This window comes from Nycticebus coucang, chromosome 3 (assembly GCF_027406575.1).
Source record: "Nycticebus coucang isolate mNycCou1 chromosome 3, mNycCou1.pri, whole genome shotgun sequence".
NCBI lineage: Eukaryota > Metazoa > Chordata > Mammalia > Primates > Lorisidae > Nycticebus > Nycticebus coucang.
This window is the reverse complement of record NC_069782.1, coordinates 55,230,225-55,254,931: the sequence shown is the minus strand read 5'-3', so window position 1 is coordinate 55,254,931 and position 24,707 is coordinate 55,230,225. Positions and strand designations below refer to the sequence as shown.

General features: G+C 41.9%; 1 protein-coding gene across 1 annotated transcript; it reads right to left on the bottom strand.

Annotated features, from left to right (window-relative positions):
• Positions 1–680: 680 nt before the first annotated feature.
• IL22 (interleukin 22) lies at positions 681–6,237 on the bottom strand. The gene is made up of 5 exons (XM_053585425.1): positions 6,010–6,237; positions 5,087–5,152; positions 4,841–4,984; positions 3,915–3,980; positions 681–1,327 (listed from the first exon to the last, which is right to left on the bottom strand). Exons 1-5 carry the CDS (start codon positions 6,193–6,195, stop codon positions 1,250–1,252), a joined length of 540 nt encoding a protein of 179 aa, XP_053441400.1. The 5' UTR covers positions 6,196–6,237; the 3' UTR covers positions 681–1,249.
• Positions 6,238–24,707: the final 18,470 nt, after the last annotated feature.

The following is a 24,707-nucleotide window of genomic DNA, read 5'->3' as shown; positions in this document are numbered from 1 at the left end:
TTCCAATTTCTCAAGCCCCTTGTCCCCAAGGGTGGCTCCTCAGTGCTGGACCGGTTGTTCATGCTTCTCAGCAGAGCTAAGCCAACCTTTATCCCCACCTCCGCCCCACTGCACAGATGTTAAAGAGGTACAAACTATGGGTATGTGTGTTTCATATTTTGCCCATCTTTCACCTACAAGACTTTTCTATCAGTGCTGAACTCCACTATAGGGAACTCCTCTGAAACTCAGCTTCCCTGCATTTTCTTACTTTACACTGGGAAGACTGGAGATTTCACTTGGCAATGGGCTTGAACTGGACTAAAACCGTTCATGTATAGCAATAGAGGCTCTGTGAGTTTCTCCCCAGCAACACCACGCCTTCCTTTTATTCATAAACCATTCACGATGCCGATGGATTCTGTTCAATTTCTTACCTGTTTTCTTTGAGAATTACATACATGCTGATCAACATAATAAATCAGTTTCAGAGGGGCTTGCCTCAGTAATGTTAAACCACTTTTAGCTATAAATTGTTTCTTAGCATGTCTCTAATTCCATTTTCTCATCTATAAAATAGAATCATAGTAACAGCTGCCTCATTTGCTCAGAGCGAGGAATAAAATCATGGGAGTGATCACATGACGACGATGATGATGACATCAAAGGAGAAAAATCACAAACCACAGGACTTAGGACAACCAAGTATTTACTGAGGCCAAATAGACATGTTACAGCTCCATAGTTATTGTTATAAATATTAACATTATACTCAAGTAGCAGTATCAAATAATGTTTCCATAAATAAATCCATACAAATAAAATGGCATAAATAAAGAGCATACATATAACAATAAATACATTTATAAATATAAAGCATTAATTATAGAAGCATGAAGTGGAGGAGGTTTTTGCCCTCTAAAGGAATGGGAAGTCATCTTTTTTATAGAAATAGATAATTGTTTACAAAATAAATTTTTTCCGTGTATAAAACACTAGGTTTTGTTTAAAATGTTATAAATATCTTTATACTTAGAAAGTCTACCATCTGGTCTCGTAAACAAGAGTGACACTGTTTTCTTTTTAAGCTAAGCAGGGGTTTATTTGGATCCCCTGCGATGGTAGAGTTTGGTTCCCATTTTCCTCCAGGTAAAAAGTCCTCTGGGCTTCTTACTGTCACCTCTAGCGGGGGCAGGGTGGGGGCGCATGGTGTGTCATTTGTTCATTTCGGAGGGGGTGTATCAGTTGTTCATTTCCAGATCTGCTCTGGTCAAACACAGGCATTTCTCAGAGCCATGAACAGCAGGTCCAGTTCTCCAATTGCTTTGATCTCTCCACTCTCTCCAAGCTGTGAAAATGAGTACACAGAAGTATTTGAGCATTTATAATGTGTTTTCTAAAGAAGATATTTGGCATAATTAGGTTGCTAGAGATAGAAACCAAATTTTAGCCATATGTGAAAGGCTAATAATAATGTCCTTTTAGTAAGAGCATAATACGATTGCGCCAAAGACCGCAAAATCATGGCTACCCAGGCACCAGCAGGCACCAATCTCAGGTCTCCCTCACCTGAGCAGCAGCGCTGGGCAGAGCATTGACCCTGCCCATTCCTAACTAGAGCCGGCAGATGGGAGCAGTGCTGGAGTCTGGGGGCCCCTGCCCGTTCCTAACTAGAACCGGCAGATGGGAGCAGTGCTAGGGTCTGGGGGCCCCTGCCGTTTCCTAACTAGAGCCAGCAGATGGGAGCAGTGCTGGGGTCTGGAGGCCCCTGCCCATTCCTAACTAGAGTCGGCAGATGGGAGCAGTGCTGGGGTCTGGGCCCCGAGTGCCACCTGCTATATCATCATAGCCCCAACCCTGACCAACCATTTATAACAGCTCAGCTCAAATAGCCTTGAACTACATAGTCACCAATACACTGGGCCTTTTTCTGTTCTCACCTTCTCAACAAAGAGGAAAATAAAAACAGATTTTCACTTTTGTGAGAAAGATACCATGTAAGCCCTTTCCACTTGCTTTAATAGAAAGCCAGGCAAGACATGATTGCAAGAGGGACTTTACCTAACAATTGCAATCAGTGTAATCTGGCTTATTGTACCCTCAATGAATCCCCAACAATAAAAAAAAAAAAAAGAAAGCCAGATAAAGGTCCTAACATCCATTCTTATTCCTCCTTCCAGAGATACCAGGTGTTACCCAGAAGAGGCTCACAAACTCAGTGGGAGATAAAACTAAAATTCAAGCCCAAAGCATCCCCCGCTGAAATTAGTCCAATCTTTCACATTTGCATCATTTCAAGGAAAACACTGTCATCATCTTCATCTTCTACACAGCCCTTTTTTCCCCTTCTCCTATCTCTTGCTGCATCCTTCACCCTCCCACCTTTCCATACTTTCTTGACACAAGGCTGAGATGTTTTCATCATCTCCATAACTCCCAACATGACAAAAAAATTTAAAGCTATCTGACCCTACTGTGTTCTGTGCATTCTGCTCCAGCGGCCCCCCTTGCACGCCCAGTGTCAGGGGACTGACACCTCCTGAGATGGCCCCCACTTCAGACAGCCCTGGCCAGTGCCCCCCACTGTGCTGTCTCTGAACGCCATTCCTCTCCTGCCACGTCAGAGAAAAAAGCATCCTCACCCTTCCACAGGGCAACTCTTTTGTAGAGATGACAGTTGATTCTCTCAAAGTGGATGAAAGATTTTAAAAATCTGTTTCCAAACACAGTTTGGTGTGCAATGTTTCTTTCTCACACTCTACTTTTCTAAGGACAACAAAGTAAGCTGGAATCTTTCAAAAAAGAAGTTGTCTATGACAAGCTAACATCCAGCCCTCTACTTCTAGATAACAGTTCTAGAACAAGGAAATTGATCCTCACAATATAAACAATACAAAGCCTTCAATTATTAAAGGAAGAAACAGTCATGGTCATTAACTTATGCTCAGGAAGAATGCTTTTCATGGCCAGAGTGGCTCAGTCTGTGACCCCAACACTTGGGAGGCCAAGGCAGGTGGATTGCCTGAGCTCACAAGTTCCAGACCAACCTGAGCAAGAGTGAGACCCTGTCTCTACTAAAAATCGAAAAAATTAGCAGGGCATTGTGGCATATGCCTATAGTCCTAGCTACTAGGGAGGCTGAGGCAAGAGGATCTCTTAAGCCCAAGAGTTTGATGTTGCTGTGAGCTACGATGCCATGACACTCTGCCGAGAGTGACAGAGTAAGACTCTGTCTCAAAAAATAAGAAAATAAAAACAAATAGTGTTTTTAAAAACAAGATTTTAAAAAGAAGGAAAGGACATTAAGCTAATTCCTGAAAATTCCTTCCATGAGAGCTTTTGTGTTTCTGAGCATGGAGTTGGAGCTGCTCTCAAGAGCAGCATGTCCACTGCTCCTGATCACTCCTCTGCTTCGGGGCGAGCCACAACTGCTCATCTGAGCACTGCTGTTCCTTCCACCAAATAGGCCACGTGTACTACTTCACTAAGGACTTGCTGGGGGAGTGAAGAAAGAAATTAGAAAGGAAGAACAAGTACTTCTTCAGATTAACCTAAGTCACTAGGAATCTGAAATTTCCCTGACAATAACACTAACAACATCATGTGTTACTGCTAGAAAAGGCGGCGCCCTGGGGTTCAGGAGCCCTGCATTCTAGCCCTGGCTCTGACCCTGGCCATCCGCAGAAGTTGGGGTAACATGACCGGATGACCTAGGTTCCCTGCCAGTTTTAGGATTCTGTGATTTGCAAAATTTGGGTCTTCATTTACAGATCTGTACACACATCTATGCCCACAGGCACCTGAGTCATCAACCCAATGGTTGGAGAATCAAGTGAAAAATAACAAAATAGAGGGAAAAATGAAAGAAAGGAAAGGAAAGAGAAACATTTGTCTCACACACTGCAAGACTGAGCATCAAAAGTGGCCAGCCGCACCTTTTTTACTGTGTCTTTAAGCTTTTGCACATTCCTCTGGATATGCTGGTCATCACCCTCGAGGTGCTACAAAGTAAAAACAGGAGGAACTATTTTAATATTGTTGTGCTACAAAACAAAAACAGGAGGAACTATTTTAACATTGTTGCGCTGAAGCTTTATTCACCTGGAATTAGAGCTCTTAGTAATTTTGCTCAGTGACCTAGTTCCCCAGTGACCTAGATTTCCTGAGCTTTTGAATTCCCTTGGACACCATCTCCAGTCACTTCCTTTGCAGGTGGCCTCACTTCATCTTTGGGAAATCCTAGGGAGGTTTGTGCTTGTGGTTTATGCAAATTGTCAGGAATAAAACACTCAACAAAATTGCTCAGAACAAGAACCATACTTGAAGCACCTCACTTGGAAAGTAGCCCTTCTCAGTACACAGGAGGGCGCCGTGGCCATCCCCACTCCTCTCAAACCTTTCTTTGCAGTTTTCAGTATTCAGAGCTGCCTTCCCACACCTCTGATTTTGTCACTTCCCATGACATCAAAGGGACAGCAGGCTTTTCCCACCCCCACTGCAGTAAGCCTTCCCATTTCCCTCTTTCTCTTTCACTTTGTTTCTTTGTCATTCTCTCCTCTCAGCCTGTCCCACATCTAGGCACCAACACCTTTATCAACGTACAGAACCTGAGCTGCTTGTTCCCTAGGGACGAACTAGTGATCCTTCTGGACACTTGACTTCCAGACACTATTCACCACCATTAACTCAGGAAGTGACTCCATTAAAGCAAAAACCAATACCCTGTGGTCCTCCCAATAATAGCATCGCAGAGGTACTGCATACGGCCAGCACGGGCAGGGTGCGGGGGAATCGGGTGCTGGGAGAAGGGGATCTCAAGGGAGGAAGGAGGGAGCTAGGGTGGGCTGGGAGTAGAACTCACACAGGAGCGCAGTCTGGTGCTGAGCCTAGCCAGGAATGGCACCACCTCCTGCATGTAGGGCTGGAACCGGTGGGGCTGGGGCAGCAGCACCTCGTCCATGGTGAAGTTCAGCACCTGCTTCATCAGGTAGCAGCGCTCCCCCATCTGCAGGTGGAAGAGAGAGAAGATGAGGGGCTTCCAGGAGACCTAAGCCCCCATCTCCACCACCCTAGGAGCCATGAATGGCTCCTCACAACCACAGCTTACTTTGACACCACGGAACAATTTCTCCCCAATGAGACGGACATCTGTGTTATTATCTGCCAAGCTGGCCTGGAAGAGAAGGAAAAACTAAGTTCCTGGCACAGAGGAGAGAGAAGAAGGGGCTGTGAGTGGTGGTGTGCTCCCCCCGTCCCCAGAGCAACCTTGTGAAGACCAAGGTCAGAATTGAGGTGTGTGCATGAGATGAGTTGAAAATAATGTACAGAGTAAAGGGGAAAACTAATAATCAGGCAGGGTGCAGTGGCTCACACCTGGAACCCCAGCACCCGGGAGGCCGAGGGGGGTGGATGGCTGAGCCCAGGAGTTCAAGACCAGCCTGAGCAATCAGCAAGACTTCATCTCTACTAAAAATAGAAAAACTGAGGCAAAAGGATCTCTTGAGCTCAGGAGTTTAAAGTTGCTGTGAGCCATGATGAAGTGACACCACTCTACCCAGAGTGACAGAGTAAGACTCTGTCTCAAAAAAAAAAATAATAATTAATAATCAATGGGCCACGGAATGGCTTCTCTACAGACACAGCTCAAAATATAGAAGGTGCCCCGAAAATGTATATGATTTACAGTATTAAAACTGTAATACTTGATATATACCAATAACATTCATTTCGTGTCTTGTACCATATATCTCCCGTAATTAAGGAAGTCAAACATGACTTGAGTATTACTGCTCTAATACAGTATTCTTCCTTCCTTAAAATGCACATACATTTTGAGGGCACCTCTATTGTGTATGCTAAAGACCAAAGTGGAAGAAAGGAGCTTTGGTAAAAACCAACGTCCAGAGAGTCTCTGAAGAGACACAGGAGGTCGCCACCCACTGCGGGGTGAAGATCTGAGCCGTACTCTGCAGCCAAGTTCAAGGCCAGCAGGAGGGAGGAGAGGCAGCAGTGGGTGGCCGGGGGCCATACCTCCTTAGCCAGCATGAAGGTGCGGTTGGTGATGTATGGCTGCTGGAAGTTGGATTTGTCCAGCCTGCAGTGGGAGCTGAGGGGTGCAGCCACCCCTCCCTGCAGAGACAGGGCCATGAGAAGGAGGCAGCTGGCGGCCAGAGTCCCCAGGAAGGAGCAGATCAGGGGTCCCTGCAGGGCGGCCATGGTGAGCAAGTCCAACTCGAGAAACCGGCAACTGGGGAAGGAGAATCTGCTATCAAGAAAACAAGAGGCAGAGACAACAGGAGAAACGTTAATCTAGAAGCATCACGCTGAACACACGGATTTCACCAAGTCTGCTGAAACACTCACCTGTAGGGATGAATCTGTCTGTGACGGGGACGATGGAAGCTGCTGCTTTTATAGCCCCCCAGGGCAGCAATTTTTTTCTATTGTGAAAGATACGGCATCAGCAATTCTCTAATTTCCAGTTCTGTCTTCTGAGAACTACCTAACCACCACAGCAGCCACAAAGCACCAACCTCCTGCCCTTCCCACCTTGAGATGCATGTGTGTCCTTAAGACGTCACTCCCAGAGCCGAGAGGTGCTTTCACAGACAAATCCCAGAAAGTGTCTGAATGCTACTTACTTTTCAAAGAAAACAATTGCTTTCTCTTAGAAGAGTCCAGATTGAGTATAATATTCTTTGATCTCCTAGAGTTACTGAGTAAGCATTTTGGTCACGGACTCATTTTCCTACCAGCTTCATAGATTCTTATCTCATTGGAGGTGATCACAAATAAAGGACCCAGGTCCTATATCCTTTGCTTTAGAATAAATAGTAATTATGGTTTACAGATTATTCTACCTTTTGAAATAATTTTAATCTCATTTTTAAAAAACGTACAACATCCTAAACCAGACTTCTGTTCTAAACATAACAGTCTTAGAATCTACAGAGAACTCAAATTAATCAACAGAAATAGAGTAAACAATCCCATCTACCTCTGGGCAAGAGACGTGAACAAAATCTTCTCTGATAAAGACAGACAAATGGCTAACAAACATCTGAAAAAATGCTCATTATCCCGATCATCAGAGAAATGTGAATCAAAACCACCCTGAGATATCACCTAACTCCAGTGAGAATGGCCCACATCACAAAGTCTCAAAGGTACAGATGCTGGCGTGGATGTGGAGAGAGGGAACACTTTTACACTGATGGTGAGACTGTAAACTAATACAACCTTTTTAGAAGGACGTATGGAGAAACTTCAAAGAACTCAAACTAGACCTCCCATTTGATCCTCCAATCCCGTTACTGGGCATCTACCTAGAAGGAAAAAAAATCCTTTTATCATAAGGACACCTAGAGTAGACTGTTTATTGCTGCTCAATTTACAATTGCCAAAATGTGGAAACAGCCATGGAATACTATTCAGCCACTAAAAAAACATAGAAACTTTACATCTTTTGTATTAACCTGGATGGAGGTGGAACACATTCTTCTTAGTAAAGCATCACAAGAATGGAGAAGCAAGAATCCAATGTACTCAATTCTAATATCAAAGCAGTAGATGAGCTAATGCAAGGAGTGGGGGAGGAATGAGGGATTGGGGAGAGGGCAGGAGGTTGGGGAATGTGGGTGACGGTGTATGGCAAACCTTTTGAGGGAGGGAGAGAATTACAAGAGGGACTTTACATAAGAACCACAATCAGTGTAACCTAATTCTTTATACTATCGATGAATCCCAAACAATAAAAAAAAAAAATACAAAATAAAAAATAACAGTCTTGGTGAATCTAATTATTGTTCTCTTCCTATTTTGGGACTATTCTTAACTGGTCATAGTAATTATGATAGAAGTAAATATATTGTAAAAATGTTTATCCGTTGAATTATAATCAATATCAATTTAAATTTGGAAATACTAATGCTAAGGAATCTAATCATCATTTTTCTTAACAAGTAAGCTTGTTTCACATAAAAGATTCTGTGAAGACAGTAATTCATCTTGAAATTTTACCTAATTCTAAACAACACACAAATCTCAAAATAGTATTTCCAAATAATAACAGTTTTTATTATACATATGGACATCTGAATTGGAGAATCTAGAAATACAGTGACTCAATGCCTTTGAACTATTAAAAATGCATGAATCCTTAAAAAAACCTAAAAAGTAGACTGAAAACCCTCCCAAAGAGTGAGAGCAGAGAGCAAGTGCAACTGTCAAAACGTAAATATCTGGAGAGAAGGAATGTGAGATGTGAATTCATGTGATCAGATTTCCCCCTTAAAGCTCTGTAAAATCAGGAGTGTTGAAGAACTGGAGAAAAGTTGTAAATAATCTTTTGTGAGATGGCACAGACCACGTGAGGACACTGAGCATTTGAAAAGGTGGAGAAAGATGCAAAAAGGAGATTAGAGAGAGAAAATAAGACCAAAAAATCACACTTAAACATGCATCCATGAATCTAAACAAATTGAACTCATCGAAGCAAAGAATAGAAGGGTGGTTGCCGGGGACTGGGAAGGTGGGGGACGGTGGGTGTGGGTCAAAGGGCACACAATGTCAGTTAGAAAAAGGAAGTCAAGAGACAATAGTCAATAACAATATATCATACACTTAAAAATTGTTACGAGCATAGACTTTAAGTGTCCTCAACACAAAAAAACAAGTCTGTGAGGTAATGCGTGTATTAAGTAGCTCTATTTTGCCATTCCACAATATCTGCATAAATTAGAATGCACGTGAAATCAACCTGCATACCCAATAACGGGTGAAGAAAAAAAAGAAAGAGAGAAAATGTGGTATATTACACAATAGAGTACTAATTGAACCTGAAAAAGAAGGAAGCCCTGTCATCTGGGATGACATGGATGAGCCTGAAGAGCATCATGTTGAGAGACACAAGCCAAAATCACAGGAAGACTAACCACGTGTCTCACTGAAATGAGGAATCTGGGAGCCGAGAGTGGAGCAGAAGACTGGTCACCAGAGACCAGGGCGGCGAGGAGGACCGGAGAGGCTGGCCCACGGTACCAAGTTGCCAGTTGAAAAATTATAATAAATGTCAGTGTTCTGTCGCATAGTAGGGTGACGATAATTAACAATAGAATATTGCATATTGCAGAATAGCTAGAGGGAGTTTTTTGAAGATTCTTCTAAGGACAATAAATCTTTTAAAGGAATGATAAGTGCATGAGATACTGGATACACCAATTGCCCTGATAAGTTACCAAAACATCAAATTGTGCTCTATAAACATGTACTATGACAATGTGTTCATTAACTAAATAAGCACCATTTTAAAAATCATGTTGTACAACATAAATACTATATGTATGATTTTGGTCAATTAAAAAGATTTTTTTCTAAATTAAAAAAAATGACCTATTTTAAACATTTACATGGGGTTGTTCATGAGCCCAGAAAAAGATGAGGAAACTCTTCCTTATCCAATTATTTCAAGTTTGGGTTTTTTTCTTCTTCTTTTTTTCTTTTCTTTCTTTCTTTTTTTTGAGATAGGGTCTCACTCTGATGCCCAGGCTGGAATTCCTAGGCTCAAAGTAGGGCTACAGGCACATGCCATGAACCTGTGCTTTTTTAAAAAAAAAATTGTAGAGATGAGGTTTCACTATGTTGCCCAGACTGGTTTTGAAATCCTGGCCTCAAGTGACCCTCCTGTCTCAGCCTCCCAAAGCACTGAGATTATGGGCCTGAGCCCCCATGCCTGGCCCCAGTTTTCTATTATATGAGATATGTCCATTTCTGTTCCAGAATTCTGTGTAATTATATTAGCACTAGATTTATGCTATTTCATGGATTAAATAGGCTTTTGCTGCTTTTCCTGGGAACCTGACAAGCCTACATAGTTTGGTTCCCATGAAAAAATAACTTTTAGCTTCATTGAATTATATGCTTTTGAGGGCAGTGTCTCTTACCTTTGTAACTTTAGCACTTAGAACAGTAGGAGAGTTCAGTAAAAGTATGTTGAATGAATAGATAGATAAATAATCTGCTGTCTTCAGGAACATGCACAGAGGTGATTGGGGGACTGCATCTGTAACACTTGTGAAGTCTGATCCAGTTCTGCTTACCAGCTTCATCATTGTTCCTGAACAGAAAAAAAAAAAATCTGTGAAATAAAAATAGGATGCTGGAAAAATACAAAATAGTCTTTCACGGCAGCCATCTGGCTCTTACTCAATACATGCCCCGATGGACCAGCCAGCCATAGGACAGTGTTGACAGAGCTAGGATCTTAGGTTGCAGTGACCTTGACCAAGACTCACTAAAGTGAAAACGTGCTCTGGGGCCTTATGTGGATTCTGAACAGTCATACTGGGGGTCTCAAAAGAGAGATTGTGGATCTCACACAAAGTTGCTCCTATGAAAAAATAATTAGAGGCAGGCACCTGTGTGCTCCATAATCTCAGATCATAAAGGACTTTCTTTTTAGTTTCTTCTTTATGAATTGCCAAGTGCCTCCCAAAAGCACCACAGATCCTGGGTAACCCCAGGACCATCCTCCCAGGCCCCACACATATTAGATCTATGGTCAGTCTTAGGTATATGCAGTAACTTACCTGGTCTGATACCAGGAAAGGCTAACAAGAATCCCCAACCAGCAGGTGGGCGTTGGCTGTTTGGGTCACCGTGAGGTCCCTACCACCTATAGCAGGGTCTGGCACCCAGCAGCGGACTGCATGAGCAAAGCTCCTTCCCAAGTGGCTGGCTGATGCCTGGAAACCAACAACTGGATGTGCATTCACACACATCTCCTTAGGAGGAGGAAGGTTCTGGGATCTCAGGCAAAAAGGCTTTGTGTTCATCATACTCCTCAATCCAACACACAGGATCATTGTTCCACAGGAGTTTCTCTGTGTGTGTGTGTGTGCGTGCGTGCGCGCACTGTGTGTGTGGGTCCTCCCTCATCATCTCCCTTCCCTCTGCACCAAATATTCATCACCATCCCTGCCAGCCTGGCATGGGCCATGGCTATAACGTTGGATACATATTGGCCGTGTGTAGCCCTTTCTCCCAACACAGCATTCTGGAGCATCTCCCCACACATTTTACTTACCCAACCCCAGGAGGGGCACCTCAGCTGCTGCCAAGTGCTGCCCTGCACGTGCACAGCACCTGGAAGCCTCAGCTGCATCACTGTGGTGGTATTTTTGAGAGTATTTTTGGCATTGTTACCCAGGAGTTGGGCCTCTGGGCCTCCAGGGAAGTGTTACTAACGACTGCCTAAGTGCTCTCCAGAAAGACAGCACAATCTGCTCTCTTAGGGTGGTGAATAAAGCTTTTCCTGTCCCCTTGCATCCCCACCCACACTTGGTATTAGCTAGCTTTAACTTTGCCAGCCTGTCAAGGTTTAAAATATATCTTGGGTGAAGGGCTCAACTACAACTTGGACTTTACCTTAGAAGTGGAAACAATATAACCTGAAAATTTGTACTTTCCTATTAATTTGAAATAAACATAAATAAATAACATGGTATCTCGCTACTGTTTTGATTTGCATTTTTCTTCCTACCAGTCACCTGGGTTTCCCCCTTTTATGAACTGATTGCTTCCATTAGTTGCCCACTTTGGAATTTTCTTCAAGAGAAAAGAGTTTTGTAAGGGTTCCCTGTATGTTTCAGATATTACTCCCATTTTTAGTTATAGACATGACAAACTCTTCTTCTAATTTGTGATCATTCTATTAACTTCATCTATTTGGGCTTCCTTGAACAGAACATTTAATTTCGATGTCATCGAAGACATTTTTCATTGCAGAATTTGCACTTTTCTAGACTTTGTTTAAAAAGCCTCCCTGCATCCCTAGGTCATAAAGACACCCTTCCACCTCGTCTTCTATTTATTCCACGCTTTCCCCTTTCCAGTCCGGTCTTTAGCGCATTTTTGCCGGTTTTAGAAGGTAGGGAATCCCCATTTATTCTCCTCCACATCGTGAACAGGCTGGCCAAAACAACCCACTGAAAAATGAGTCCTGTTTCATATGTGAATTCCTCCTGTGTACAGAGCAGCTATCTCTGAGCTCTCTACTTTGTTCCACAGATTTATTTCGTTTTTTCTTTTTGTTCTTGAGCCAGTTCTGTAGTATTTTATGAGTAAGGAGTGTCTTTATAACTGGACAGGAAAATCAACTTAGCTGTTTATGTACCTTTCGTCAAGGTATTATAATAAGTTTGTCCAATTCCACAAAAATACAGCAGACATTTTTATTGGGTTTTCATTTCATTTGAAGACTGATTTGGGGAAATTTAACATCTTTACAACAGAAACTCCTTCTAGCCAAGAGCACTAACCATCTCTCTAGCAAAGATCTTCTACACCCTTTTGACAATATGTCAAATTTTTCTCCAAATTATATATTGGTTTTAATTCCTCGTTACTTCACAGGAGGTGTTAAGCTATTATTAGTCACTTTTCCTTTGGTGTGAAAGAGTACCAGGTTGGCTTGGAGGAAGAGACTGTTGAGATTCTTGTCTCCTGAGAACATGACTCTTTTCACGGTGAGCAAGGAGAAGGAGAGATTATATTAAACCCAGCCAAGAACAGGGTTTCAAACATGCTTAGTGGACTTTCCAGTTCTGCTCCGAGCCAACTCTGATGGTACCAAGAATAAACTCATATCATGCCTGCTTCACCTGCCACATCTTGCCCAAAGATACTTGCCAACCATAGCCACTTTTCCCTTCGTCCTGAGTACTAAATCTTGCTACTCAGAACTGTATCTCATCTTAAAAAGAAGATTCTACCCATGGGAATGTGTCATAATATAAACTAGCATATTTTCCTGTCCAGAAATACTAAGTACTGAAATTAATTTACAAGACAGAGGAGAGATACATTTATGCAAATTCCCGACTGCTCTGGAGCAGATGACACTGGCTTCCTGCCATCCCCTCTCTCCTGTGACAGACTTTACAGTCCGTCGGTACATCTTATTTATCTTTCATTTATTATTTTAGCTCCTAAGTGGGTATGAAGAGATATGACTGTCACCTGTTTTTGTCATCAGAGATTCAAAGGCATAATAACTAACTAACTAATGCCAGTCACTACATTATGCTGACTCTAATTAGTTTAAGGTTACTGATGTTCCTCACAATCATTCTGCAGAGGTGGAAGACCACTTTGAAACCTAACTTTCAAAAATTCATGTTCAAGAGTTCAAGAATCGTGCTGTGGTCTAAATAGACCCTCTCAGCCTCTGATGGGAAAATTGTGCAGTAAACGAAACATTTCCCACATTCTCATGACCTGATTGAACTTTTTTAAATATGAATAATCAAACACAGTTTCAACTTTAAGGTGACTTGGTTTTAACACATCACAAACGTCAGTCCTGAGAAAATGCTCGTTTCCCCTTTTCTTTGTCACTGTCCTAATTCAGCGGCTGTGTCTGTGTGCACATGTGGGTTAGTTAGACAAGCTGTCACTCTGATCCCGGGCAAGTCTGAAGGGTAGTCAGTTTCAAAAGAGACACAATTTTGTTATTACTTCCAAATTCTTTTTTATTTTAGAGGGATTTTTTTTTTTTATTGTTGGGGATTCATTGAGGGTACAAAAAACCAGGTTACACTGATTGCATTTGTTAGGTAAAGTCCCTCTTACAATCGTGTCTTGACCCCAAAAGGTGCGGCACACACCAAAGCCCCACCCCTCCTCCCTCCTTCCCTCTCTCTGCTCTTCCTTTCCCCATCCCTCCCTCCTTCTTTCTCTCTTTGCTCTCCTCTTCCCCCACCCCCACCGTGTCATTAATTGTCATTAATTGTCCTCATGTCAAAATTGAGTACATAGGATTCATGCTTCTCCATTCTTGTGATGCTTTACTAAGAATAATGTGTTCCACTTCCATCCAGGTTAACACGAAGGATGTAAAGTCTTCGTTTTCTTAATGGCTGAATAGTATTCCATGGTATACATATACCACAGCTTTTTAATCCATTCCTGGGTTGGTGAGCAGGAATACATTTATTTTGGTGATTGTAAATTGAGCTGCAATAAACAGTCTTGTGCAAGTGTCCTTATGATAAAAGGATTTTTTTCCTTCAAGGTAGACGCCCAGGAATGGGATTGCAGGATCAAATGGGAGGTCTAGCTTGAGTGCTTTGAGGTTTCTCCATACTTCCTTCCAAAAAGGTTGTACGAGTTTTCAGTCCCACCACCAGTATAAAAGTGTTCCCTTCTCTCCACATCCACACCAGCATCTGCAGTTTTGAGATTTTGTGATGTGGGCCATTCTCGCTGGGGTTAGATGGTATCTCAGGGTGGTTTTGATTTACATTTCTCTGATAGGGATGATGAGCATTTTTTCATGTTTGTTAGCCATTCATCTGTCTTCTTTAAAGAAGGTTCTATTCATGTCTCTTGCCCATTGATGTATGGGATTGTTGGCTTTTTTCATGTGGATTAATTTGAGTTCTCTATAGATCCTAGTTATCAAGCTTTTGTCTGATTCAAAATATGCAAATATCCTTTCCCATTGTGTAGGTTGTCTCTTTGCTTTGGTTGTTGTCTCCTTGGCTGTACAGAAGCTTTTCAGTTTAATGAAGTCCCATTTGTTTATTTTTGTTGTTCTTGCAATTGCCATGGCAGGCTTCTTCATAAAGTCTTTCCCCAGGCCAATATCTTCCAGTGTTTTTCCTATGCTTTCTTGGAGGATTTTTATTGTTTCATGCCTAAATTTAAGTCCTTTATCCATCTTGAATCAATTTTTGTGAGTGGAGAAAGGTGTGCGTCCAGTTTCAGTCTTTTACATGTGGATATCCAGTTCTCCCAGCACCATTAATTGAATAGGGAGTCTTTCCCCCAGTGGACGCTCTTGTTTGGTTTATGGAAGATTAGTGGTTCTAAGTTGTTTCATTTCCTGGTTTTCTACTCAATTCCAAATGTCTATGTCTCTGTTTTTGTGCCAGTACCATGCTGTCTTGACCACTATGGCTTTGTAGTACAGCCTAAAATCTGGTATGGTGATGCCCCCAGCTTTATTTTTATTACTAAGAACTGCCTTAGCTATACAGGGTTTTTTCTGGTTCCATACAAAACGCAGAATCATTTTTCCAAATCTTGAAAGTACGATGTTGGTATTTTAATAGGAATGGCATTGAATAGGTAGATTACTTTGGGAAGTATAGACATTTTAACAATGTTGATTCTTCCCAGCCATGAGCATGGTATGTTCTTCCATTTGTTAATATCCTCTGCTATTTCCTTTCTTAGGATTTCATAATTTTGTTTCTAGAACATTTCTGGGAGGTTGAGGTGGGAGCATCACTTGAGCTTAGGAGTTCAAAACCAGCCTAAGCAAGAGTGAGACTCCAGTGGGGAGGAGACAAGATGGCTGACTGAAGCCAGCTTTCCACAGAGGCTCCCATCCAGAAGGAGAGTTAAAGGACAAAAATTCAGCAAGTAACCTGGTGGATTTGAGCTGCACTAAGAGAGAAGGTTGTAGAACGCACGTCAACCCCGCTGAGGCGAGCTGTAACCACAAGGATACAAACAAAAGGTACAAAATCCATCACCAAGCGGACGGGAGTCCCTTCCCCCATGGGAACGGCTCAGAGTGCCCCATAAACAACCGGTCAGAGTTCAAAGGTCCTCCCACTACACTCCACGGGAGAGACTCCCTAAAAACTGTATCTATCTCCCCTACTAGGGTGCCACGGCATCCTCCTGCCAGGCATAAAACTGTATAAACTGTATATAGTCTCTACCTGGAATTCTGAGCTCCCAGTGCTCCCCTTCGCTCACACTGGGGTCTGGAGGCCATCCCGGTTGGTCAACAGAGACGGGACTGCACCAGAGTGGCAGTTCCCTGAGGCACAGTGCGACAGCCGTCTTTTGGTGACAATACGGCCAGGCATAAAACTGTGTAGGGCTCTGTGTGTTCTCTGCCCGCAACCCCAGGCTCCCAGCGCTCCCCGCACTCCCCTCTGCTGTCGCTCCAAGGTCTAGAGGCCTGTCCCCCAGGGGTCTCGACTCTTGGGCAATTGTTCGAGGGGTGTGGACAGTGCTGGGCTGCAGCCTGTCGGTGCAGACTCTGGGGTACAGGAGCGGAGAGAGGACAGTTGGCCGGACGGAAGCTACACCGGAGCGGCCATTGCATAAGCCATGAGGCAGCGGCCCTCTTTTGCTAGCAATACGGATCACTACCGAATATTCTGAAGCCACACCCCCTGTCTCCCTGGGCAACCAGAGACTCTGAGTTTGCCTGAGGCAACTCCAACTTGCAAACCAGGGAAACTCCCAAGGTGGGGCTAACCCAGAGGTCCGCTTTACTAAACCTAAGATGCACCTGGCCCTCAGGGGATCATCAGCCTATAGACAATACAGGAGCAAAGACAAGCTGATTTGGAGCTCAATTCAGCTTCTCTTCTGCAGGGGAACCGCAGATTTGTTCTGTTCTGTTCTGTCAGTAACATTAATCAGGGGCGAGACTGGACCTGAGTGAAAACCCCACAACCTTCATCAAGCGCCCGAGGTTGTCAGGCCTCACCTCCTCCTGCTGGAGAGAGGCAGAGCGCAGTGGCCTGGCAGACTTCCTTGTGATTCAGGCAGGTACAAACTCTTGGAGTACCGATTCACTACAGGCAACAGGGTCAGCCAACTGCAGGGCTATCAGTGACTGGATGTGAAGTGGTGCAAGGTGGGGAAGGAGGCAGCAATCTTCCCAGACTGATTTATTGGCTGGGTGTCTTCTCCTGACTCCACACAGCACTGGAGAAAGCCACACCAGAGTAGTCACCAGACCCCTGTGATCCAGTTCCCAGAGACCTCTTAAACTCTCTCACCCGAGACAGGTGCAGACTGAGACAATTGATTTGGACCTTTTTGAACTGAACCAATCACCTGAGGATAAATCAGGTGGTGCCCTGGATGCGCGGTGAAGGTTTGATTTTTCTTCTCAAATTGTTTGCCGGTGGGGGGCGGGGTGACTTAATTGCTGATATTTCTCCACAGCTGAGACTTCAATCCAAAGTATCTGTTTCACTAGGGTGGAACAGAAACCAGCTGAAAACAAGACAGAACCACTTAGCCCCACCATACCAGACAGGGCCCCAGTTTCTCAGGCCACAACACTGTACGGGCCCTCAACAAAGCTCCAGGGGAAAAAATCAGAGGGAGTAAAACAACCATGGGGTGGAATCAGCGGAAAAAACTCTGGTAACATAAATAACCAGAATAGATCAACCCCCCAAGGAAAGATATGGCAGATGCAATTGACGATCCCATTCATAAACAACTGGCTGAGATGTCAGAAATCGAATTCAGAATTTGGATTGCAGACAAGATTAACAAAGTGGAATTAGGAATTCGAGGAGAAATTCAAAAGCTGTCTCAAGAATTTAACGAATTTAAAGACAAAACCACCAAAGACTTAGACACACTGAAGCAAGAATTTGCAGCCTTCAAAGATATGAAAAATACAGTAGAATCCCTCAGCAACAGAATGGAGCGAGCAGAAGAAAGGATTTCTGACATAGAAGATAAAACCTTTGAACGCTCCCAAACTCTCAAAGAGGAAGAGAAATGGAGAGCAAAAACAGATCATTTTCTCCGAGAGCTCTGGGATAATTTGAAGAAGGCGAATAGCCGAATCACAGGGGTTCCAGAAACAGATGAAGTGGCCTTGCTGGGCACAGAGGCCCTTCTGCATGAAATTATGAAAGAGAATTTTCCAGACATGCCTAGAGATTCTGAAATTCAGATAGCGGACAGCTTCAGAACTCCAGCACGACTCAACCCCAATAAGACATCCCCCAGGCATATCATAATTAACTTCACTAAAGTAAATATGAAGGAGAAAATCCTCAAAGCTTCCAGGAGAAAGAAAACCATTACCTTCAAAGGGAAGAATATTAGAATGACTGCAGATCTCTCTGCTGAAACTTTTCAAGCCAGAAGAGGGTGGTCACCGACTTTTAATCTCCTAAAGCAAAATAACTTTCAACCCCGGATCTTGTATCCAGCTAAACTGAGTTTCATTTATGATGGAGAACTTAAATACTTTAATGACATTCATATGTTGAAGAAATTTGCGGTAACAAAACCAGCTCTTCAGGATATTCTCAGACCTATCCTCCATAATGACCAACCCAATCCTATACCACAAAAGTAAACTCACTCAGAAACTTTGGATAAAACTCCAATTTCCACACTGGTGAAAGGATTAAAAATGCCCACTGGACTTTTGAAAAACTCAATACCCAAAACTTCACCACACTTATCAATATTCTCCATTAATGTGAACAGCTTAAACTGTCCTCTACAGAGGCATAGGTTAGCTGATTGGATACAAAAACTCAGGCCAGATATTTTCTGCATACAAGAGTCACATCTTAACTTAAAAGACAAATACAGACTCAGGGTGAAAGGATGGTCGTCCATATTTCAGACAAATGGCAATCAGAAAAAAGCAGGTGTTGCAATTTTATTTGCAGATACAATAGGCTTTAAACCAAGAAAAGTAAGGAAGGACAAGAATGGTCACTTCATATTTGTTAAGGGTAATACTCAATATGATGAGATCTCAATTATTAATATCTATGCACCCAACCAGAATGCACCTCAATTTATAAGAGAAACTCTAAAAACATGAGCAACTTGATTTCCTCCAGCTCCATAATCATCGGAGATTTCAACACTCCTCTGGCAGTGTTGAATCGATCCTCCAACAAGAAGCTGAGCAAAGAAATCTGAGATTTAAACTTAACCATCCATCATTTGGATTTAGCAGACATCTACAGAACATTTCATTCCAACAAAACTGAATACACATACTTCTCATCAGCCCATGGAACTTACTCCAAAATCAATCACATCTTAGGTCACAAGTCTAACCTCAGTAAATTTAAAGGAATAGAAATTATCCCACGCATCTTCTGAGACCACCATGGAATAAAACTTGAGCTGAGTAACAACAGGAATCTGCATACTCATACAAAAACATGGAAGTTAAATAACCTTATGCTGAATGATAGCTGGGTCAGAGATAAATTAAGAAAGAAATCGCCTATTTTTTGGAACAAAACAACAATGAAGACACGAACTATCAGAACCTCTGGGACACCGCAAAGGCAGTTCTAAGAGGGAAATTTATTGCACTACAAGCCTTCCTCAAGAGAACGGAAAGAGAGGAAGTAACAACCTAATGGGACATCTCAAGCAACTGGAAAAGGAAGAACATTCCAACCCCAAACCCAGTAGAAGAAACGAAATAACCAAAATTAGAGCAGAACTAAATGAAATTGAAAACAAAAGAATAATACAACAGATCAATAAATCAAAAAGCTGGTTTTTCGAAAAGGTCAATAAAATAGATAAACCTTTGGCCAACCTAATCAGAACTAAATGAAATTGAAAACAAAAGAATAATACAACAGATCAATAAATCAAAAAGCTGGTTTTTTGAAAAGGTCAATAAAATAGATAAACCTTTGGCCAACCTAATCAGAACTAAATGAAATTGAAAACAAAAGAATAATACAACAGATCAATAAATCAAAAAGCTGGTTATTCGAAAAGGTCAATAAAATAGATAAACATTTGGCCAAAAAAAAGAGTAAAATCTCTAATCTCATCAATCAGAAACAACAAAGATGAAATACCAACAGACTCCTCAGAAATCAAAAAAATCCTTAATGAATATTACAAGAAACTGTATTCTCAGAAATATGAAAATCTGAAGGAAATTGACCAATACTTGGAAGCATATCACCTTCCAAGACTTTTCCAGAATCAAATGGAAATGTTGAACAAGCCCATATCAAGTTCGGAAATAGCATCAACCATACAAAACCTCCCTAAAAAAAAAAGCCCGGGACCAGATGGTTTCACATCTGAATTCTACCAAACCATTAAAGAGGAATTAGTACCTATATTACTCAACCTGTTCCAAAAGGTAGAAAAAGAAGGAAGACTCCCCAACACGTTCTATGAAGCAAACATCACCCTGATCCCCAAACCAGGAAAAGACCCAACAAGAAAAGAAAATTATAGACCGATATCACTAATGAATATAGATGCAAAAATATTCAACAAGATCCTAACAAACAGAATCCAGCAACACATCAAACAAATTATACATCATGACCAAGTCGGTTTTATCCCAGGATCTCAAGGCTGGTTCAATATACGTAAATCTATAAATGTAATCCAGCACATAAACAAATTAAAAAACAAAGACCATATGATTCTCTCAATCGATGCAGAAAAAGCTTTTGATAATATCCAGCATCCCTTCATGATCAGAACACTTAAGAAAATCAGTATAGAAGGGACATTTCTTAAACTGATAGAGGCCATCTACAGCAAACCCACAGCCAATATCATATTGAATGGAGTTAAATTGGAATCATTTCCACTGAGATCAGGAACCAGACAAGGCTGCCCATTGTCTCCATTGCTTTTTAACATTGTAATGGAAGTTTTAGCCACCGCAATTAGGGAAGAAAAGGCAATCAAGGGTATCCATATAGGGTCAGAAGAGATCAAACTTTCGCTCTTCGCAGATGATATGATAGTATATCTGGAAAACACTAGGGACCCTACTACAAAACTTTTAGACGTCATCAAGGAATACAGCAGCATCTCAGGTTACAAAATCAACATTCATAAATTGGTAGCCTTTATATATACCAACAATAGTCAAGTTGAAAAAACCGTTAAGGACTCTATCCCATTCACAGTAGTGCCAAAGAAGATGAAATATTTGGAAATTTATCTAACAAAGGATGTGAAAGATCTCTATAAAGAGAACTATGAAACTCTAAGAAAAGAAATAGCTGAAAATATTAACAAATGGAAAAACATACCATGCTCATGGCTGGGAAGAATCAATATTGTTAAAATGTCTATACTACCCAAAGCAATATATAATTTCAATGCAATCCCTATTAAAGCTCCACTGTCATACTTTAAATATCTTGAAAAAACAATACTTCGTTTTATATGGAATCAGAAAAAACCTCAAATAGCCAAGACATTACTCAGAAATAAAAACAAAGCAGGAGGAATTACACTACCAGACCTCAGACTATACTACAAATCGATAGTGATCAAAACAGTATGGTATTGGCACAAAAACAGAGAAGTAGATGTCTGGAACAGAATAGAGAACCAAGAGATGAATCCAGCTACTTACTGTTATTTAATCTTTGACAAGCCAATTAAAAACATCCAGTGGGGAAAAGATTCCCTATTTAACAAATGGTGCTGGGTGAACTGGCTGGCAACCTGTAGAAGACTGAAAGTGGACCCACACCTTTCACCATTAACTAAGATAGATTCTCACTGGATCAAAGATTTGAACTTAAGACATGAAATTATAAAAATACTAGAAGAGAGTGCAGGGAAAACCCTTGAAGAAATCGGGCTGGGCGAGTATTTTATGAGGAGGACCCCCCCGGGCAATTGAAGCAGCTTCAAAAATACACTACTGGGACTTGATCAAACTAAAAAGCTTCTGCACAGCCAAGAACACAGTAAGTAAAGCAAGCAAACAGCCCTCAGAATGGGAGAAGATATTTGCAGGTTATGTCTCCGACAAAGGTTTAATAACCAGAATCCACAGAGAACTCAAATGCATTAGCAAGAATAGAACAAGGGATCCCATCGCAGGCTGGGCAAGGGATTTGAAGAGAAACTTCTCTGAAGAAGACAGGCGCGCGGCCTTCAGACATATGAAAAAATGCTCATCATCTTTAATCATCAGAGAAATGCAAATCAAAACTACTTTGAGATACCATCTAACTCCAGTGAGACTAGCCTATATCACAAAATCCCAAGACCAGAGATGTTGGCGCGGATGTGGAGAAAAGGGAACACTTTTGCACTGCTGGTGGGAATACAAATTTTTTTTTTTTTTTTTTTTGTAGAGACAGAGTCTCACTCTATGGCCCTCGGTAGAGTGCCATGGCCTCACACAGCTCACAGCAACCTCCAACTCCTGGGCTTAAGCGATTCTCTTGCCTCAGCCTCCGAAGTAGCTGGGACTACAGGCGCCCGCCACAACGCCCGGCTATTTTTTTTTTTGGTTGCAGTTTGGCCGGGGCCGGTTTCGAACCCGCCACCCTCGGTATATGGGGCTGGCACCCTACCGACTGAGCCACAGGCGCCGCCCAAATTAATACATTCCTTTTGGAAAGAGATATGGAGAACACTTAGACATCTAAAAATAGATCTGCCATTCAATCCTGTAATCCCTCTACTGGGCATATACCCAGAAGATTAAAAAGCACATCATAACAAAGATATTTGTACCAGAATGTTTATTGCAGCTCAATTCATAATTGCTAAGTCATGGAAGAAGCCCAAGTGCCCATCGATCAATGAATGGATTAATAAATTGTGGTACATGTACACCATGGAATATTATGCAGCCTTAAAGAAAGATGGAGACTTTACCTCTTTCATGTTTACATGGATGGAGCTGGAACATATTCTTCTTAGTAAAGTATCTCAAGAATGGAAGAAAAAGTACCCAATGTACTCAGCCCTACTATGAAACTAATTTAGGGTTTTCACATGAAAGCTATAACCCAGTTACAACCTAAGAATAGGGGGAAGGGCGAAAGGGAGGGGACGGAGGGGGGAGGTTGGTAGAGGGAAGGGGATTGGTGGGATTACACCAGGGGTGCATCTTACAAGGGTATATGTGAAACTTGGTAAACTGTCTGTAAAGCTAGTGAATGATGCCCCATGATCATATCAATGTACAGCTATGATTTAATAAAAAAATAAAAAATAAATTTTGTTTCTAGAGGTCACTCGCCTCTTTTGTTAGGTATATTCCTAGGTATTTCATTTTCTTTGAAAATATGGTAAAGGGAGTTTTGTCCTTATTTAGCCTCTCATCTTAGCTGTTATTGGCTTATACAAAGGCTACTTGTGGACATTGATTTTATATCCTGAGACATTACTGTATTTTTTGATGACTTCCAGGATTCTTGTGGCTGAGTCTTTGGGGTTCTCTAAGTATAAGATCATGTCATTTGACCTCCTCTGCTCCCATTTGGATTCCCTTTATTTCCTTGTCTTGCCTAATTGTATTGGCTAGAACTTCCAGCATTATGTTGAATAGTAACGGTGACAGAGGACAACCTTGTCTGATTCCAGTTCTAAGAGGAAAAGCTTGCAGTTTTACTCCATTCAATAAAATATTAGCTGTGGGTTTGTCATAGATAGCTTCAGTCAGTTTCAGAAATGTGCCACCTATGCCTATACTCTTCAGTGTTCTAATTAGAAAAGGATGCTGGATTTTATCGAATGCTTTTTCTGCATCTATTGAGAGGATCATATACTCTTTATTTTTGCTTCTGTTAATATGGTGGATAACATTAATGAACTTGTGTATGTTAAACCATCCTTGCATCCCTGGGATGAAACCTACTTGATCATGATGTATAGCTTTTTTGATGATAAACTGTAATCTATTGGCTAGGACTTTTTAGAGAAAATACAAAAATAGCAAAAGTTATTTATAATGTAGTAGCCTTAGGATTAATCTGAAGTGGAATTACTTTTGAAAAAAAAACCTGAGTATACCTAAATAGTGATAGAGAACTAAAATTTAAATCGTACTTCTATTAGTTATAATTAACCTGCCTTTAGAAGAAATAAAAGTACTTAAATGACTAGAGGAAGAAGGATCAAATATAAGAGCCAGATGGAATATTTGACAGGCTGCAAAAAGGAGGAGTTACAATAAATAATACAACATTCCTGCCCACCCAGAGATGCAAAAAAAAAAAAGGTGCATGCACAGCTGGTGAGTACATGGGTGTGAGAGTGAATGTCTCAGTGAGGTCAGCCTGGGAAATGAAACAGAGACAGAGGGACACAGGATGCAGGATGAGCAAGCAGGACCTTCATTCATTCATTTACTCATTCATTCATTCACTATGACATCAGCTCCCCTGGATCACATACTCCATGTACCTGAAACTGTCAGGACATCACAGACCCTCATTAAGTCCTAGTAGGATGAGGGAATGAATTACAAGCACAGATGACTTAATGATTGTTAGAACAAGTGTCTTTTAATCACTAAATTCACTAAGCTCCTAACACAATGCCGTGCACCCAGCAGGCATTGACCCTACTCATGATTCTACCAGTTATGGGACACATGAACAGCACTGAACAAAAAGGCCCTCATCCTTTGCATATTTTCTCCTCTTTGTGGCTACCCACTGATGAAGAGACAGGTAGTTCTCCCCCAAAATGACAGCTAAGGAGAGTGAACATTGTATGTGCCTCACCCACAGCCACAGAGGCACCAACAGAAAACCAGAGCTGAGCTCCAGTCTTCTCACTCAGGACCACGCCTTCACCCCCAGTCTTCACACTCACAACCAAGCCTTCACTCCCAGTCTTCACACTCACGACCACGCCTTCACTCCCAGTCTTCACACTCACGACCAAGACTTCACCCCCAGTCTTCTCAGTCACGACCATGACTTCACTCCCAGTCTTCTCACTGGCAACCACGATTTCACTCCCAGTCTTCTCAATCACAACCATGAATTCACTGACAGTCTTCTCACTCACAACCAAGCCTTCACTCTCAGTCTTCTAACTCATGAGCACACCTTCACTCCCAGTCACCTCACTCACCACCACACCTTCTTCCCAGTCTTTTCACTCACAACCACACCTTCACTTCCAGTCTTCTCACTCATGACCACCACTTCACTCCCAGTCTTCTCACT